The sequence below is a fragment of the Sinohyriopsis cumingii genome, chromosome 7, assembly GCF_028554795.1.
Source record: "Sinohyriopsis cumingii isolate HCF-2022 chromosome 7, ASM2855479v2, whole genome shotgun sequence".
NCBI classification, from domain to species: Eukaryota; Metazoa; Mollusca; class Bivalvia; order Unionida; family Unionidae; genus Sinohyriopsis; species Sinohyriopsis cumingii.
The window spans coordinates 134,636,085-134,653,871 of NC_142967.1; the positions used below are offsets into that span (position 1 = coordinate 134,636,085).

General features: G+C 34.6%; 1 protein-coding gene across 1 annotated transcript in view; it reads left to right on the forward strand.

The window, feature by feature from the left end:
- LOC149796177 (transketolase-like) overlaps positions 1 to 17,371 on the forward strand; it is a 59,632-nt gene extending 42,261 nt beyond the window's left edge. Inside the window, exons 9-12 of the mRNA XM_089966122.1 lie at positions 2,255 to 2,462; positions 3,116 to 3,330; positions 5,498 to 5,714; positions 15,814 to 17,371. Coding sequence (XP_089822248.1) covers positions 2,255 to 2,462; positions 3,116 to 3,330; positions 5,498 to 5,714; positions 15,814 to 15,986 — 813 coding nt within the window. The 3' untranslated portion in view covers positions 15,987 to 17,371. The remainder of the gene's footprint in view (positions 1 to 2,254; positions 2,463 to 3,115; positions 3,331 to 5,497; positions 5,715 to 15,813) is intronic.
- Positions 17,372 to 17,787: the final 416 nt, after the last annotated feature.

The window sequence follows — 17,787 nt, forward strand, 5'->3', positions numbered from 1 at the left end:
TGGAACAGCACCTACAAAACAAGCTGCATACGGAAAAACTGAAGCTCAGAGGGCATCTGAAAAAGTTTAATTAATTACTTCAAGAAGAAAGATTTTTTGCATGAGAGAACCGATGTAACCCTCAGTTAGAATATGCGCACTTAATGTTGCCAATACAAGCACCAGCTTGAAAGGAAAAAGGCTGTCATTGAGAAGGAAAATAAACGATTGCACATAATGCCAAAAAAGTCAGTGGTGACAAAGGAAGGCTAAAGAAATCTTTGCCAAAGCCGCAAAAAGAGCTCAACTGGAACATCAACAGGTTGTCTCCATTGGAGAAAAAGACGAGTGAATGTATGGGATTATTTGTATATAGTTGGTGTACTTGGGTGTTTATTTTACAGATTTGTTATGGAAAGAGAGAAGAATGATATATTTGCTTCAAAAATTGACAAATTATTGTGACTTAATTATGATGTTAACATGGACATGCACATGAAATAACTTCAGCATCAGTAGTATTGGAGAACAAATTCATGTGACTATAAATATTGTGAAATTATTGAAGTAAAGTTGAAAATTTTTGGTAAGTTTATTAGTTATTCATATGATCAGTTTGGTGTATTTTGTGATCATAAGTTGCAACAGGAGCAGTTTTTTATGAATGTAAAATGCCTGGGGCAGAAGGCCCCCTGGACCCCCAAATCAGGGGCACTGCCCCTCGAGACCCCATTGGGGGAGGACCCCAAACCCACCCCCCTTAAAATATTTTTAGCTTCTTTTATGGAAGAACAAAATCATGTCTGATATACAAGAAATCTGATGTGGTCGCAATACAATACAATACCAGAAATCTTCAATACATTGGCCAAATCATTTGCCAGAAATTGCTCACAAGAGGTTTACTATGAAAGCTTCACCTTGTCAAAAGGTTCCTCAAAATGTCTAACACTCTGACAGAGCTACAAGACTCCCTTGGTAGAGCCCATGACACTTCAGCAGGAATATTTGATACCATCTATCAAATTCTAAAACATGTGATACACTTCTAAACCGACTTGGGCAAACTGGCAACTTCATCATCAGATATGACTACCATTACTAAGAAATGGACAAATGACTTCTTCACAAAATCCTCAACAAAATTTGACTGAATAATACAGAAAGTATCCAGGCATGAACGGCTTTCAATTTTGCAAAAGATAATGCCAGTTAGCCACCAGATATGCCCACCATTACTAAAATTATGACAACTTGTTAATGACGTCTAGAAAAGCAACATAGTTGGATGACATTTGACTAAAAGTACTGAAAGGATTAAAAGTTTTGTATAATTGATGTAAATCTACCATCAAAAAAGTAAAATTACCAAATTTATAAGTATTTAACCAGTTTTGTCAGAATGCAATTTGACAAACTGACATAGGTGATCCGGCATAAAGGCCATTCAATATTGAATAATGATCCTGATTGACAAAGATGATCCTGGCATAAAGGCCATTCAATATTGAATAATGATCCTGATTGACAAAGATGATCCTGGCATAATGGCCATTCAATATTGAATAATGATCTTGATATGCCATCAGATGTTGAAGATTTAAAAATAGATAAACCTTGAAACAGATGTTTTCACAACATACAAAGTCAACAATATTGGAAGAAATTTCAACTGGAAGCAACTGATAATCATCTTAGCCAGTTCCTCTTGGTGTTAGTCAGGTGTCAGTCAGGTGTGCAGTATCAGGCCAACTTAGACTTCTTCTTGGGTTTTTCCTCTTTTTTGCACTTAAAACTTGCTGAAAATGCACCAAGTATCAGTCTAAGGTTGTTCTTGACAGTCTAGTATTTTTATTACAACCTGAGATAAGACAGCATATTGTGTAATACTGAATTATTAGAAGTCAAATGAATGTTCATCTTGTTGATGGGGGACTCTTTACCCAAGTCTAAAGAAGTTTAGATTCACTGGTAGATTTTTAAGTATAATTGTGGGACCCTTTTCACTGCTGTTATTTTTAGAATTTACTGGATATGAGATACATGAAAGAAAGGTTAAGGCTCTGAATTGAAATGAGAATATTGTATTCACTATTTGCTTGTAATACATTCATTGGAATTGCAACTATTTTATGCAGCAGTTTATTAATTTGTGGCAGATATGTGATGGCTATTCATGCCACACACTTTATAGGCAAATGTCATCTCTTTGTGTCGAACTTTCAAAATAGGATTGTAAATGAATTAAATTCTTGAGTTATTTGTTTCTGTTTAGGAAGCCTTCCCTGACCGCTTCATTGAGTGCTACATCGCTGAACAGAACCTGGTAGGAGTTGGAATTGGCTGTGCTTGTAGGGACAGAACCGTTCCTTTTATTAGCACCTTTGCTGCTTTTCTGACACGAACCTTCGATCAAATCCGCATGGGGGCAATATCCCAAACCAACGCCAACTTCGTTGGCTCTCATTGTGGCGTCTCCATTGGTATTGAAAATTTACCTTTGTCCCTTTCTTTGTCATTTTTATGTCAGCAACTCATAAAATACTTGTTTAATAAAGATTTGAACATCAGTATGAAAGTTACATAATAGTCCTTGTTATTTATGTCATCATGGAAGTTAATAAACATGATTATAGTTACATCTCACTCAGACTCTTCTGCAGGAAAAAATAAAATATATTGAAGTAGGCAAGTCATTTTTAATGAAAATATTTTAAATCGGAGCAAATTTTAGCTTCAAGTTTGTAATTTGTGACAAATACTTGTCACTAGTAATTGCTCTGTTGTATTATATTGCATGATATATTATGATAACATACCATATTTCTTTCCAAATTAACTTTCATGAAATCTTGTACATTTAGATAACATACCATATTTCTTTCCAAATTCACTTTCATGAAATCTTGTACATTTACTGTTTTTTGATTTAATCAGGAAACAGTTTAAAGCAACATAACTGTGTAGTCGAAGTAGAACTGTGTTTACTTGGTGAGAGTTGTTTAAAAAATACATGTTGATATTCAGCATGAATGTACAGGTCGGAATATGAAAGTATGAAATATGTGTATCTTTAAGGTAGAGTTGAAAGTGAAACTTGTTCATGCAGAGGTAATTGCCTGATTTCTATATACAGGTGAGGATGGCCCATCTCAAATGGCACTGGAGGATTTGGCCATGTTCCGCAGCATTCCAGGATCCACAGTGTTTTACCCAAGTGATGCAGTCGCCTGTGAACGAGCTGTGGAATTGGCTGCCAATACAAAGGGCATCTGTTTCATCCGTACCAGCCGACCAAACATCCCCATGATCTATAGCAATGATGAAAAATTTGCTGTGGGCAAGGCTAAGGTATGGGAAATAGGAATGGTTTCCAGAGGAATTACTACGATGCTTAAAGTGAAATGAAAACTATACATTTCATTAAAGCAGTTTATGCTGTACCTATGTTTCAATCAGATTCTTTAGCTGTGTTATTTTGGGTCTTTCCTCATTACTGATTGTTTTTTCTAAAGATACTAAAGGTGGGGAAAAAAGACCTGACACAATTTAGCTGCTTAGAAGGTGTATTACAGAGGTAAGAAATTTTCTCCAGTACAGATCTTTCATGACACAATTTTAGGTAAATGGTAGTGTTGTATCCATGCCTTTTCCAAGTTTTGTTAATAATTTAGAACTTTGCTCAGTAACATCTATTATCCCACTAACATGGTTCATACACACTTGCCTTTAAAACTCTTTGAATTTGACAAAAAGCTCCTTTAATTTTTCAGAATTGCAAAAGAGTTTGAAATTTTCAAAGGGAAGCAAATCATTGAAACTGAACAAACTGTCACTTAAAAAAAAAACTATTTTATTATGTACATATTTTCCAAAAAATGAAAAGAAATGGGATAGCGTGAGAGTTTGAAACTGAGAATAACCCTGGTCGTTACTAGATGAAATAGCATTTATTTCCTTTGAGCACATCCATCACATTTGCAAACGGATGACTAATTCCGAAAGGTGTGTGACCAGACTAGGAATGAGCTTTCAGTTAATAATGTGTTTTTGACTTAACTTTCATTTGAGTGAAAGCATATAATGAGGATAAACATGGAGTGTTGAGCAAACATGTGACAAAGGTATTGATGTTTCCAGCATTGGGAGAAAATTCATTCATTTTGCACATGAGAAGTTAAAAGTACAAGAGAAACTTGATGCAAAAGTTTGCTATGTAAATATGGAGAAAGTTAATTTCCTTTAAAACAAATTCAAGAAAACTATTGGAAGTCCTTGAAAAGTCCCTGAAAATAAACTCACTAAAGCCTACAAACAAGGTTAACAAAATGGGGACATAGAAAAGGTCTACATTTATCTGTGTTGTGAATCATCATTATTAGACCTGAAGCATATTTGCAGTTGAGCTTCATCTCAACAACAATTTGGGGGAAACTGCTCCGGTGGCCTAGTGATTAGAGCATCCTCCTTGAATGTAGGAGGTCGTGGGTTTGATCCCCAGCTGAGTCATACCAAAGACTTTTGAAAATTGTACTAACAGGTGCCTCACTTGGTGCTCATCATTAAGAGGTTAGTGTTTGGACTGGTCAGCCTGGTGTCAGGATAATGTTACTGGGTGTAACATCTTGCTACATGTCTGCGCCATGATGCCTCAGTGCTAGACATCGCTATAAACTGTCACACTGCAGACATTATAGTGACATGACAGAATTTGTTTTAAAGCTACGTTAAAAATCCAAATCACACACACACACAATTTGGGGGAAAACTTTACGTACCACATTTAAAAATTCTCAACATCAGATCAGCCTGGATCAGCTACAGAACTGCACAGGGGCAAAACACTTTGCTTGCCTTGGCATAATAGAGATGTGCACAGGGGCAAGACACTTTGCATGCCTTGGCATAATAGAGCTGTGCACAGGGGCAAGACACTTTGATTGCCTTGGCATAATACAGCAAGGGTTGGGTGTTAATTTCTTGTTATTACGAACATTGCAAGGTTATTTCATCAGTAGAGGCCGATCTTTTGCTTTTGAGAGTGATAAAGATCAGTTTTGATGCCATGAGGTTAAATTCTTTGCATGTAGGAAATTCCTGCATTTAGATATTGGAAACGAAATGTGTGCAAAAAATACAGAAACAGACACCATATGTACTTGCTCATAAGTTGAGTCAGACTGCAGATAACAAAGATCCTGATTTGTCATAGCATAATATGCTTGCAGATCAGAGTCTGTAATTGTTCTACTGATTACTCCTAACAAACTGCACAGACCAAGATCTGTTGGTGCATTATGTGATGGCAGATCTGGATCTGCGCAGTTTGCAGTTGGACTCGACTTATAAGCAAGTATAGATGGTATACAGCATTTCAGCTAACATGTTTGTCTTAATAACAAGGTAATATATCTTTCTCCCATTTGTTTCCAAAATATATACATTTTTAGACAGGGTTGGTTTACATGCATTATATCCTAAGGTAATATGTCTAATCTATTCCATGCTTCTGTTCTAGGTTGTGAAACAGAGCTCAGCTGATCTTGTTACTGTTATTGGATGCTGTGTGACTCTTGTAGAAGCCTTGACTGCTGCTAAAGAACTTGAGGAAGAAGGTATCAGCATAAGAATAATTGATCCCTTCACTATAAAACCGCTGGATGCAGAGACCATTATCAGTAATGCACGAGCAACTGGAGGGCGTATCGTCACTGTGGAGGATCACTATGCATGGGGTAGGTGTTCAGGGATGTTAATTTAAGTCTTACACATCATGCATTCACACCTCTTTCATCTTTGGACAGAGTTAGGACCCTTAACAATTAACAGCTTCATACTATAACATGCAAGTAAATAATAGTTCTGCAACCTTACAGATAATTGATTGCCATTTTAGTTGAATATTACTTGTAGATGTCCCTTACATTCTAAATGTTTCATAGTTTCAGTTTTTTATATGATGGAGTTAGTGCCCTTTTTCCATTAGTGTTGATCATTGTAAAAAGCATACACTATTCAGCATATTCTGATGCAATTTGTTGTGTAAATTATCTCCTAGACCTAGATGTGCCTTTTACAGGGTTCCCACGCTACCGGAAAATAACGGGGGAGGGAGAAATGATCATTTTTGTCGTGACCTTGAATTTTGCAAATATTGATGAAAGACTGGAAAAACCCATTAATTTTTCTCCACAAGTTGATACTCTAAACAATTATGTAACTGAGTCATAGCTGAACTGAACGGGAGTTAAATTTATCGAGTTCTAACCAGAATATTAGGAGGATGCAGTATTGATATTCATACATTTTTTTATTATATGGAAGGCATGAAAACCAGTCTAGCATCACAAGAGGCCAACATGGTGGCGTTAAAGTATAGCTGCTTTGCTGATGGGCTAGCAGACTTAAACTTTGTTAAATCGAGTTATACCTGCATGAGATTAAATGAAACTTTATTTATTTTCTCAGAAATTGCGAGTATTCAAATCGTTATGTCTTTGATCTGCTGAAATACAATAGAACTAATGCGTTTATGAAATTTGAGCTGGTACTAGCGATTTCGATTGATAGTCACACGAGCACACAGAATCCCACAACCGTCATTTTCAAATGTTGTAGAAAAAATATTAAATGAAAGTCGTATACTGGTTGTAATAAAAATACAAAAACGAAAGAGCACATAATTCTCTATATTTATTCCTAGACCAACTTCCAGAGTTTTGTTGTATCACGTGACTAACACATTGACATGTGCTCTCTCACGCAGGGAGCATACAAAGCAGGGAATCAGACTACTCTGCTTGATGAATCAGACTGGCCAAGTTTCTTGTAGTTCTTGAAATAAATATTTTGAGAATTAAGTATTCTTTCTGGTTTTTACAAAAGGTATCAGACTTTCATTTAATATAATTGAAATTTTGTACAACGACATTAAAATGGAGTTTGTTGTTTATATCGCGTGACTATTGGACTTCCAATGTCAGAGTTGTGAAGTCATGTGACTATTAACGCAAATGGCGAGTACCGGGTCAGGTTTCTTCTGTGCCGAGTTTCGTCTAGTCTATTAGCGGATTAAAGACATAACAAATATTATACTTGCCATTTTGGAGAAAATAAATAATTTTCCTATCTATTTCATGCAGGTATAAGTTGATAAAACGTAGATTAAATTTGCTAGGCCTGCTGGTAAGCTATCATACAGTGGCAGCAGATTCCTAATTTTTTATATGTAATTGCTCTGAACCCACACTCCATCCTAAATGTCCAAATTTGAAAAATGGGGTTGGAATATTTGGAGGAAACTCGGATTAGAAAACTTTTGAATCTCTGAGTTGAACTTTGGTGCGAAACTATTACAGTGACCTTTGCTTGAAGCATTGGTTTCAGATCTTAAATGGAATGCAGATGAAATGGGAAATTGTTGTCCCTTTTATTATATATTTAGAAATGATAAGAGCCCATGTATCAATACAGGTTTGGGGACTGCTTTATTGAACTACAAGAAGACAAGTTGATTTTACAGAAAATTTAGTCCTTGTTTATACAACAATATATAATGTTGAAGGTCTTTTGTCAAAATTTCAATCAACCCTTTTGTAAATGTCTTTAAAGGATGGAATTTTTAACCAAATCATCTTAAGGAGTTTAGGTTGGTTGAAAAATCTTGTTTGAGATTTTATTTGCACACATATATTCAGGGTTAAACTTTTTTTGTTACAAGATAAGATTCTAATACTTTGCATTTATTGTTGGGTTTTTTTCAAACTGAGATAGGAAATGTTTACTTTGTATAACATGCACATATATTGCTCTAGAAATCTTTGGAATTAAAGGTTTGAAATGAACTAAAATAATGTATGCTCATTATGTTGTTTCCACGTAGCTTCATAATGCAGGTCAGCAAAGTAAAGTTAGAATTTGTATTCTGTACATTGAAATGGCTTTAGGAATATAGTCAGATTTGTTTCGTGTGACTCATTTTTTGGTTTTATACATGATTATCTTTTCTGATATATATGTTTTGGAGAGTCTTGAAAGAGTAATATCTTCAGATTCGGAAAATGCACGTTTTATAATCCAAAATGTTCTTTAATTTCATTCAGTAATGGTCATATGTTAACTTTGAAAAAATTAATTTCATCTTGGAAAAGACCTGGAAATTTATATTTAGGAAAGCGTGGGAACCATGCTTTTATGAGTTTTGACTCAAGATCTCCATTTTGAACTGAGTTACATGTTGTTCAGAGTTATGGTCCTTTAGAAAATTAACTGGATACAGTAGTCCCCCTCTTATAAGGCCACCCCTATTGCAGCAGGGAAGTGGCCTTATAATGAGGGTGGCCTTTCTAGAGGGGGATGACAAATGTGAATAGTAAATACATAAGAAAGTCACAAGTACATTTAATTCTAAAACATTTAATATTTTCATTGAAAAATCACATGCATATTGTGAAATATATGTAAAACAAACTGTTTCGTCATTATCAAAAGAATGTTATGAATAACCATTGATATAGTTTTAAAACTGTCTTTATAATTATGTTACAGATCACATCATCTGTCACTTTGTTGGTAACAGTCTAAAAAACAAACCAGTCTCGTCACAATTAAAAATATCCTTGCTGTCATATCCCCTGGATATATCGTTTAGTCTTTTGTTCCAATCTTCGACACTTTCATTGTTAACATCCACTAAGGACAGAACACTTAATATTGTGTTGCATTTGAAATCTGTGCAACCATCCGTTACTTGCGATATAGTCGTCATATCCCAATTCAAATGGCAAAATTGTTGCTTTTTCTTGTCATTCAAATCAGGATACAAACATCTCCTGGCTCAAACAATCTTCCTTTCTCCGTCCATTTCACCTTCCCACTTCTGCAGAATTGTTTCCTTGTCTTTCACAATATTGTTTATCTGAGTCTTTCCAACATTAGTTTCCTGCAAGGATCCTCAACACCCCCCACCTCTCGGTCAGTTGAATTAATTTCACTTTCTCTTCTAAACTGATAATTATTCTTTTCCTCAATGACATGTTGATCTTTTTGCAGTAAGTTATTCATGTTGCCAACTACAATACTGATAAAACAATTTTTTATGCATCTAAACAAATTGCTGTGTGTTTTGAAAGGAAGTGATCTTGTCACGTGATTCGTTAGTCGCAGTCTGGTACCCTATTGTTTTTATACATTTCTTTACACTAAGTGAGAGAAGCCAAAACGGCTTCGATATGTACCATTAACATCAAGCAGATTTAGCCTTGCGGCCATTAGGATTTTTAATTTTGACAATTATTGTCAGTAGTAATAGCCACTAATTATCAAAGTGAACAAGCTCAACATCTTACTAAGGGAAGCCATAAAGGCTATCAAACCATTTTCCTGCTGACTTGGGTATTGTACATCGATACTGCCACTTCTCAGCTGTTACTACTGTTCAATAATTGTAATCTTAACAATTATCAGAGTGACTAAACCAGACATCTTATGATAATACATCAGTAAGGCTAATTGGATTACATGTACTTACCCTTTTGTATGGATTAAAATTTGAGTCTTTCTCAGCTTTGGCTTCTCGTGAGGCATAAATGATATAATATTAACCTTAGTGGTACATGTACTTTAGTCAACACTTCTTTCAGTAACAAAAACCTGACATCAGGAAACAGAAATCGGATTACTTAACACACATTATGAATAAAATACTGGTTCTGGATACATATTAAAATAAAATGCGGCCGCTTGTGAGGGGTAAATTTTATATAATTGCACTAATATACTGGTCTTGTTAGCCGGGAGGCTTTTTGTGAGGGGTACTTTTGAACACAAACTCGTCGGTGCCAACAGATTCTGGCCATAAGGAGCGGGGCGGGGGGTGCATTCAAGAGGGGGACTGCATGAAACCATGATATAGTTGTTTTCATAACTTATTTGAATAACAGCATTGAAAGAAATAGATAAAGACAAATTCATTGATTTGCCTCTTTAACCATGGATTAAAGATTACAGATCACATTAAAGTTTAGTTAAAGTTATTCATTTACTTATATTCCTTAGCCATTTCATGGATTCTGTTCATGCACAAGATTTTTCATCTTGGTGCAAAGACATCTCAATCAGCAAAACACTTGTATTCATTGACCAAAGTCTTACATGAAAAGATACAGGTTTGAACAAGATCAGGTGAACATCACCTTTGAGTCAGAATAAACAAAAATCAAGCCTTCAGACTTGTCCTCAGAGTATTAAACCTTGTCAGATTCTAAAATCTACAAATTTTAAGAGTTGTGGCTATTAGATAGTAGAGATATGGGCTGATGTTTAATTATCACATGGTCATGCCAAATTGGCTTTGTCAAGAAGAACTGAATCATTTTTGTTCTTGTACTGATTGGCAGATGAGGGGTTCTGGATGAATTGCCAATATCACCTTGAAAATGAAAAATTCAAGAATTTCTGTCAACTTTGACCTCATGACCTTGCCAATAGAAGTGGCATAGCCTTTTCAAATTTCTGGTTATGTGTGATTTTTGTATTCACTAAATTTGTGCACATATGGATATTAATTAATCAAAAATATATTTGCACAAAAATTCTGCATTTACAAGTGGTAAGTCATTTCTTATCTTGACATGATTGACATGGTTCTTTTTTTTCTTCAGAAAATATCCTGGAGACATCAACTGTAGCATGATTTAACAAGAGAAATTTAAATATAGCTAAATATATATATTAGAAATATACAAATACTGTTAATGCTATGTTTGTTTTAGTTTTATTAGTTACTGTCAGTAGACCTACAATCTAAGATAATGAATTACATTTCACAAACCCAGTCAACAGATTGATTGAGGATATAAATGTCATTTAACATGGTTACCTTTTCTCATAATATATTGGTGAGAGCATGTGACAAACTTTTATTTTTAGTTCTACTGGTCATAGACCAGATGAGTTTTATCAGATGGTCTGTCATCCACTGTTCTGACATCTGTTAACACTACTTGTCCTAAACTACCATTGCCATGAAATATTACACTCATCCTAAGGTCTGGTAGTTCCTAAATGAAAATGGTACTGCTTATACATTCAGATTGTCCACCACTGCAGCCATCTGGAAAATCTTACTTGTGCAGCTCCTCCTGAATGAATGGCCATATCAGTATAGGGTATTCACTAAAGGAATTTTTATGATGTCTTGTTGGTTCTAATTGAAAATGATGCCGGTGTGAAGTCAAGTATGGCAGCCATCTTAAACATTCAGTTTTCACTACTCCAGAAGAATAGAAAGTTGTCTTCACATGTGTTTTTCACTAGAAGACTTCTTATTATGCCTAGTTGCCACATTTTTAAATCGTGTTATTGCTACTCCTCGTATTTGCATAGGAATTCTAACAGGAGACTTTTTATGGTGGTTAGTTGGTCATGAATAAAAATTGGTTGGACCTAATTTTCAGTATGGCTGCCACAATGACAAGCTCAAAAATTCTTACTACTATTCATGCTAGATGGCAAGTCATTTTGACATCGGGTTTTGACACTTATGAGGTCTAATTGGTACCAAATAAAAATGGTTCCTGGAGACATCAACTGTGGCTTCCACAATAAAAAAATTGTCAATTTTGTTACCAATTCTCCAGGCAGAATGGATGGTCATAACACAGGCTTGTTATTGTAATGGTGTCTAGCTTGTCCTAAATGAAAACAGTTATGATCTTAAATCCAATATGGCTTCTACAACAACTAATACATATCTTACTAGTCATATCAAAAATGGTTTCAGCACTCAGCAGTTAAAAGGAAAAAGTGATCTTGTCTTGAATTCCTGGGATTTCATTTCAGGCAGTAGAGCTTCAGTCACATTGAGGGAATTTTGTTTAAGGAGTGAAGGCATCATGAATTGTATGAAATTTACAGATAACAGTTGCTCATTCTTGACATATTGTTTGTCATTTTATAAAAATTGTCGTTACATCACATATCAGATAAATTGTGACTCTCACTTGCAGTGTTAATAGTATCTATGCATGTAGCCACATTCCAACAGCCCTCATTTTTACTGCTTTTCCTCCTTTTGGGGGTGGGGCCAAGTGGTCTGAAGTGTTCACCATCTCACTTCTGTCTGCATGGGTTCAAGTCTCAGGCTTGGCTAACATAGGTATGTGAGAAAGCTTGCCAGTAGCTCCTCGTGGGTCGGGGGTTCTTCCTCCACTAGCTATACTGGCTGCCATGTATAGCCTATCTTGTGCTGAAAAACGGCATTAAACCCTACAACAACAGCAACATTTTTTTTGTCTGACTCCCCATTTTTCCCTATTTTTTCCAAATTGTCTCTGCTGTTAATTTGATGTTGGAAATTGATACATGCACAACATAAACAGCTGTTACAAGGTGGATTTGGATTTGGTCTCTTTGATGTGTTATTGGGTGTTTAAAAAGATACAGTCTTGATTAAACAGACTGCTAGAATGAAAGAGTTTTCTTCAAGTTTATAAGGGAAAGCAAAGATCTTTTTTTGCAGTATAAATTTTCTACTATTTAATTTATAAATATCCCCGTTTCCCCGTATATTAAAAAAAAGTAGCCCTTCTTCATCCCTACTTTTTCACAAAGAGTTGTGATCGATCTGGATCTCAACAATCCAGTCAGAAACCTGACAATAGCAACTTGGAAATAATTGGAATGGTTGGACATCACAAATACATTTCCCTCTTAGAGAAAATGGTGAACCTACTTTGTCAGAAACATTGAGAGTTTCTCCTTGTCAGGTAGGTCAGATATGCTCAGAATTTACAGATGCAAGAAAGGAAACTATTTTGATTGAGTGTATAGCTCACCTTAGCCCATATTTTCTTTTTAGGCCAAACAAACCTGTGCATTTCATATTGCACTGGTTTTAAAATGATGGTAGGTAGATATATTTTTTTTTTTAAATTATATATATATAATTATGATTGGTATATATAATGTACTAAGCACTTCAATTACTAGGGTAATCCAGCTCCATGTGATACAGAAATAAATTTCGGATTTTTTTATAACATTATATATATTATGATTAGTATATATAATGTACTAAGTACTTCAGGTATTGGGCTAAACCAGCTCAATTATTAATTACATGCACAAATCAGTTTCAGGAAGAAAAAAAAAATTAAATAATAATTTTTCTGTAAAACTGGTGGGGTTGGGTTGTAGGGGTCAGCAACGAAAAACAGGGATGGTCAGCTGACCAGAAGCAGGAGGGGTGCTATAACTGGTAGGTTCAATAAAGCTAGAACTCTACGGGCATTTATTTATTGGTCAAGACTAACATCAGCCTCAAATTAAATTCATTGCTTGAATGTTTTACACCTAAAACATGACTGTGTCTGCTGCAGAGTTGTCCATTACACATCAACTACAGAGAAATCCATCTGAGATAATTTTAGTTTACCAACTTTCAAACAATAAATAAAAACTGTTGGATTGATAGTCAAATTTTATGAAACACCACCAGTTTGGTGTATAAACACACACACACAAATACTCCTATATTGTTTACCGATGAGTTGTCTAACTAAAAACATTTAATCAGACATTCCATTCAGAATATGTGTTCACATAAAACTTGTCTGCTTAAACGAAGAGAAACGGCAAAGATTGGAGAACTCAAAGGACATTAAAAAAAAGAGGTGATACAAGAACAAAGCCTATAAATCTGGTTATAGATAAAGCTAACGTTATTGATTGATGCAATCTTGCATACAAAGGCGAGACTGCCAACAACTGTATCCCTTTTGTGACAACGTAAGTCGTATGCCTCAAAATATAGAGCAGCTTGTCCAAAGACATTGGCACAATGCTTACTGTTTTCTTTTCTTTTTTTCAATTTAAAGTGTTATTTTTAGCTTTACTGATGAGGGACTAGAAGAGCCTTTTATTTATTGTTAGTGATTATTGTCCAGTGCCTGTCCACCTGTTTGCACGAACTACTAAATTGCTGGGAGAATTGCTCTGAATCTTTACACACATATTCATCCCAAGTTCTGGTTGGTCTTAAGTAAAATGGCGCTGCTCAGACATTACTATGACCACCATCATAGTCATCTTAAAAATCTTGTTATTGCTACTCCTCCTGAATGGAAAGTCATCAGCATGGGATTTTCACTTTTAAGACCTCTTATGATCTCTGGTTTAAATGGTGGCAATCAGATGTCCAACTTGTTTCAGTTCATCAATCAAACACTTATAAATAGTGTTGTGTACACAAGACAATTTAACTACCTTAAATTAGCTTACTTGGTCACATGTGATCCAAGATATGAAAGGAACCAAGTGAAATGAGCACTTGGTGAAATAAGAAGTTTTGTGTCACAGATATGGTTCATTTGTGGAGAAGTGAGTTTCAGAGTTTGTAGTCAACTTAAAATTCATGCATTGGCTCCAGAGATTTCCTCAAGGGTGAGACGTTTCACTATTACTTGCAATAAAATTACATCATCAATATTTTGCTAGCAGAATTAAAAATATTTAAGTTTTGATGTTTACAGTTGTTTCCTAGAATAAACGTCCCTAGTTTTTAAAAAATGATTTCTTGTTTGATTGTGTGTCAACAAGAGCAGTGACTTAATACGCAATATTTTCATGTAAACCAATCTGATTAATGTTAACAATCTTTGAGAGGTTGGGCATCATGAAAATAATGGTAATTTACATAGAAAAGCAGTCAACTTCATTAGAAAAGATGCTGTATTGGAAGTTAATCCCAACATAATTATAAAACAAGTATTCAGTCATTAAAAAGCCACGTTGACCCCCACCTCCCATTTTCCAAATGTCCAGCAGCAATAGCATTATTTCTTTCTTTTTGTGGGGAGAGTTCCCTCAGTAACTCGCACCATCACTTACAGTGAAGTCTATATTTTTCGACTCTATTATGTATGAATTATCAAGGGAGAGGTTATCTTGGTAGTTCTGAGTACATATAAACGGATTTTTATCAAATCTAGTTCATGGTTATACAAAAAAGAACACTTTGAATTTATGTCTGTTGTCACCACGGATTCTTAATCATTCATAATGTGAGTTTGTAACTTGAATGAATAAAATAATTTTTTAATTGATACAACTTGCTTTTTCCCAAATTTGGCATGTTGATATTATCAGAGATGAGTTCAACGATCTGCTTTACAAAATTAAGATTCAAATTTAGAGTTGTGACTTAAATTGTGTGTATTACACTTGCTAACCTGTTAGATCAAACATATAATAATTGAGTTAAACCAAACATCTTTGCTGGCCAAGGTGTATTGATCCATATCATTCAACACTTGGCATACATAGTTAACCAAAGCAGTGTTTTGAATACCTACTCTTGTGTAGATTAAAAATTACTGACCATACCAAGCAAAATTAGCCAGCCAGCCTGTTTTGTTTTCAATATTTTGACTTTCATGACATCCTTATACCTTGATCCAAATGAAAAACATGTACCAAAGGTTTAAATAGGAGAAATTTACCTGTGACACGTATTGTTGCCTACAAAGAAAGCTATGTTGATTCCCTTATTATCCTAGGTAGTTGTAACACAGAATCTGATCAGCTGCATCCAATTAGATAACAGCGTCAGATTTTGTTTTGACTACTTAGGTTGGGTACATTAGGGTTTCTGAAGAACATCTTAAATGATTTTTTTGCTCAGCAGTTAAAAAGAAGAATAAAAGAAATCAAGAAATTTATTTCTCATATATTTCTACACAATGTTTTAGATCATTTGTCCATTTTGAGGAATCTTAATTTGTGTTTGAGTTAAGAGTCATTGTACCTGACGTATTTATAATCTTCCAAATTCAGGAGGTCTGGGTGATGCTGTTTGCAGTGCTGTCAGCGAATGCAGAGATATTGTAGTGAAGAAGCTGGCTGTCTTGGAGGTTCCTCGCAGTGGCAAACCAACTGAACTGGTGAAGAAATATGGAATTAGTTCGGACTGTATCAAAAAGGCTGTTCATCAGATTCTTGACATGTAGTTACATCCCTTGAAATACAATTGAGTTTTCTAGTTGTCTGCAAGTTTCAAGGTTTTATTCAGACACATTGTAGCTTTCTTTGCAAAATATATTCTTGGAAATAATCTTGTTGTAGCTCATCTCTTCATCTAAATCAGATTTTTATATTCAAGTGGCCTACTTCACACCTTATTCATTGTGTGAGCCAAAAAAATGAAACAAATGTTAACTCTACGTAGGATACTAATAGTACACTACAGAGAAAAACTGTTTCCTTTGATCTTGTTATTTTCATGTAATGCATTATCACATGTTGTATCAAGTTTCAGATGAATATATATATATTGTTACGAGTTTGATGATCTTGTTGCAATCAAATTTTTAATGTTAATCATGTTAGAGCATCATACAGTGTGTGCAGGTGAAATTGTGAAAATGCTTATTGTGGAAAATATGGCTTCAACCTAGTGATAATTGTTTCAGTGCTTAATTTAATAATTCAGATTGATGTGGAATATTCTTCCTCACTGTTGTTCATTAAATGTCAAATATATTTACACTTTGAGGTTCTATTCTGTAACCAGAAATTGTGGTGGTGGGTGGGTGGGGGAAAATTCCCACCCTAATTGAAAATGGAATATTTTCTTTCAATTAAAGTGGATGATTTAATGAAGTAAAAGTAACTGAGGCATATAAATATTTTGCGTGACTTTAATGCATTTAGTCACTTTTGGATGTAAAATTTTTAAAAATTAGTGTAAATGCTACAGTTGCTGATTCTGGAATAGACCCTGCACATGATTATGTATGCTAAATATGACTAGGATCCTAATTTGCATACCTGTAATATATCACATAAATACCTGTAATAATTGTGAAAAAAACACTATCACATAAAGTTTGATCTTTCTTCCTGCTTAAATGCAATTTTTCACAGAAGAACCAACTTGTGGTGATTTTTTATATATATATTTCTGCTAAATTGGTTGACTTGTAATATTCAGGCCTCTAAGTCAAAGACCATGTATGGCAAGTGTTTTCGTAATAGAATGGTAAATATTCGAGTACACCAGTAAATTGAATGAAATATGGTTGATTGAAGTTGTTATTATGTGAACCAGTCAGTTGAATGAAGTATGGATGATTGAAGTTATGATGTGCATATTCTATAAAATCCTAAAATATGCTAAAAGCAAACCCCAAGAAAAGTTTGTTTGCAGTTCATATAACTGACTTTAAAAAAAATCATGGACTGGTATTCTGAAAACATTTCAGATATGCTCTTAATTGGTAGAAAGTGATCACTGGATCCAACATTATGCAGAAGAAATTTTTGGAGTTTTTCTGATATTGTACAGTATTATTAATAGGTACTAATTTCCAAAAAATAAATCAAGTTTTTTGTCTGTGTCTTGTTGTGCAGTGTCTTCTTTCTGAAATGATGATGATACCACTTAATTCCTGTTTATTACCAGTATGTTCCGACTTGTTAGGATGTCTATAGTATTTACAAATCCTCCCATTTGTGTGCAGCCCCCCCCCAACAATTTTAAAATGAAAAGCATCAGGTATCATTAAAAAAAAGCACAAATATGATCTCACATGAAGTTGCAAACAGATCTTACATGATAAATTTGGGTACAGTTTGGATCAGTTTTTGATCAAGAGAAGCAATTTTGTATGCATAGCTCATCTACTTTCAAAACTCAGCTAACATGAACTTATTTCATCAGGATATTATTTTCAATGATTACCAATATAGTATTTGCACACCCTCCCATTTTTTTTTATCCCCGCCACGTATTTTAAAAGTGAAAAGCAT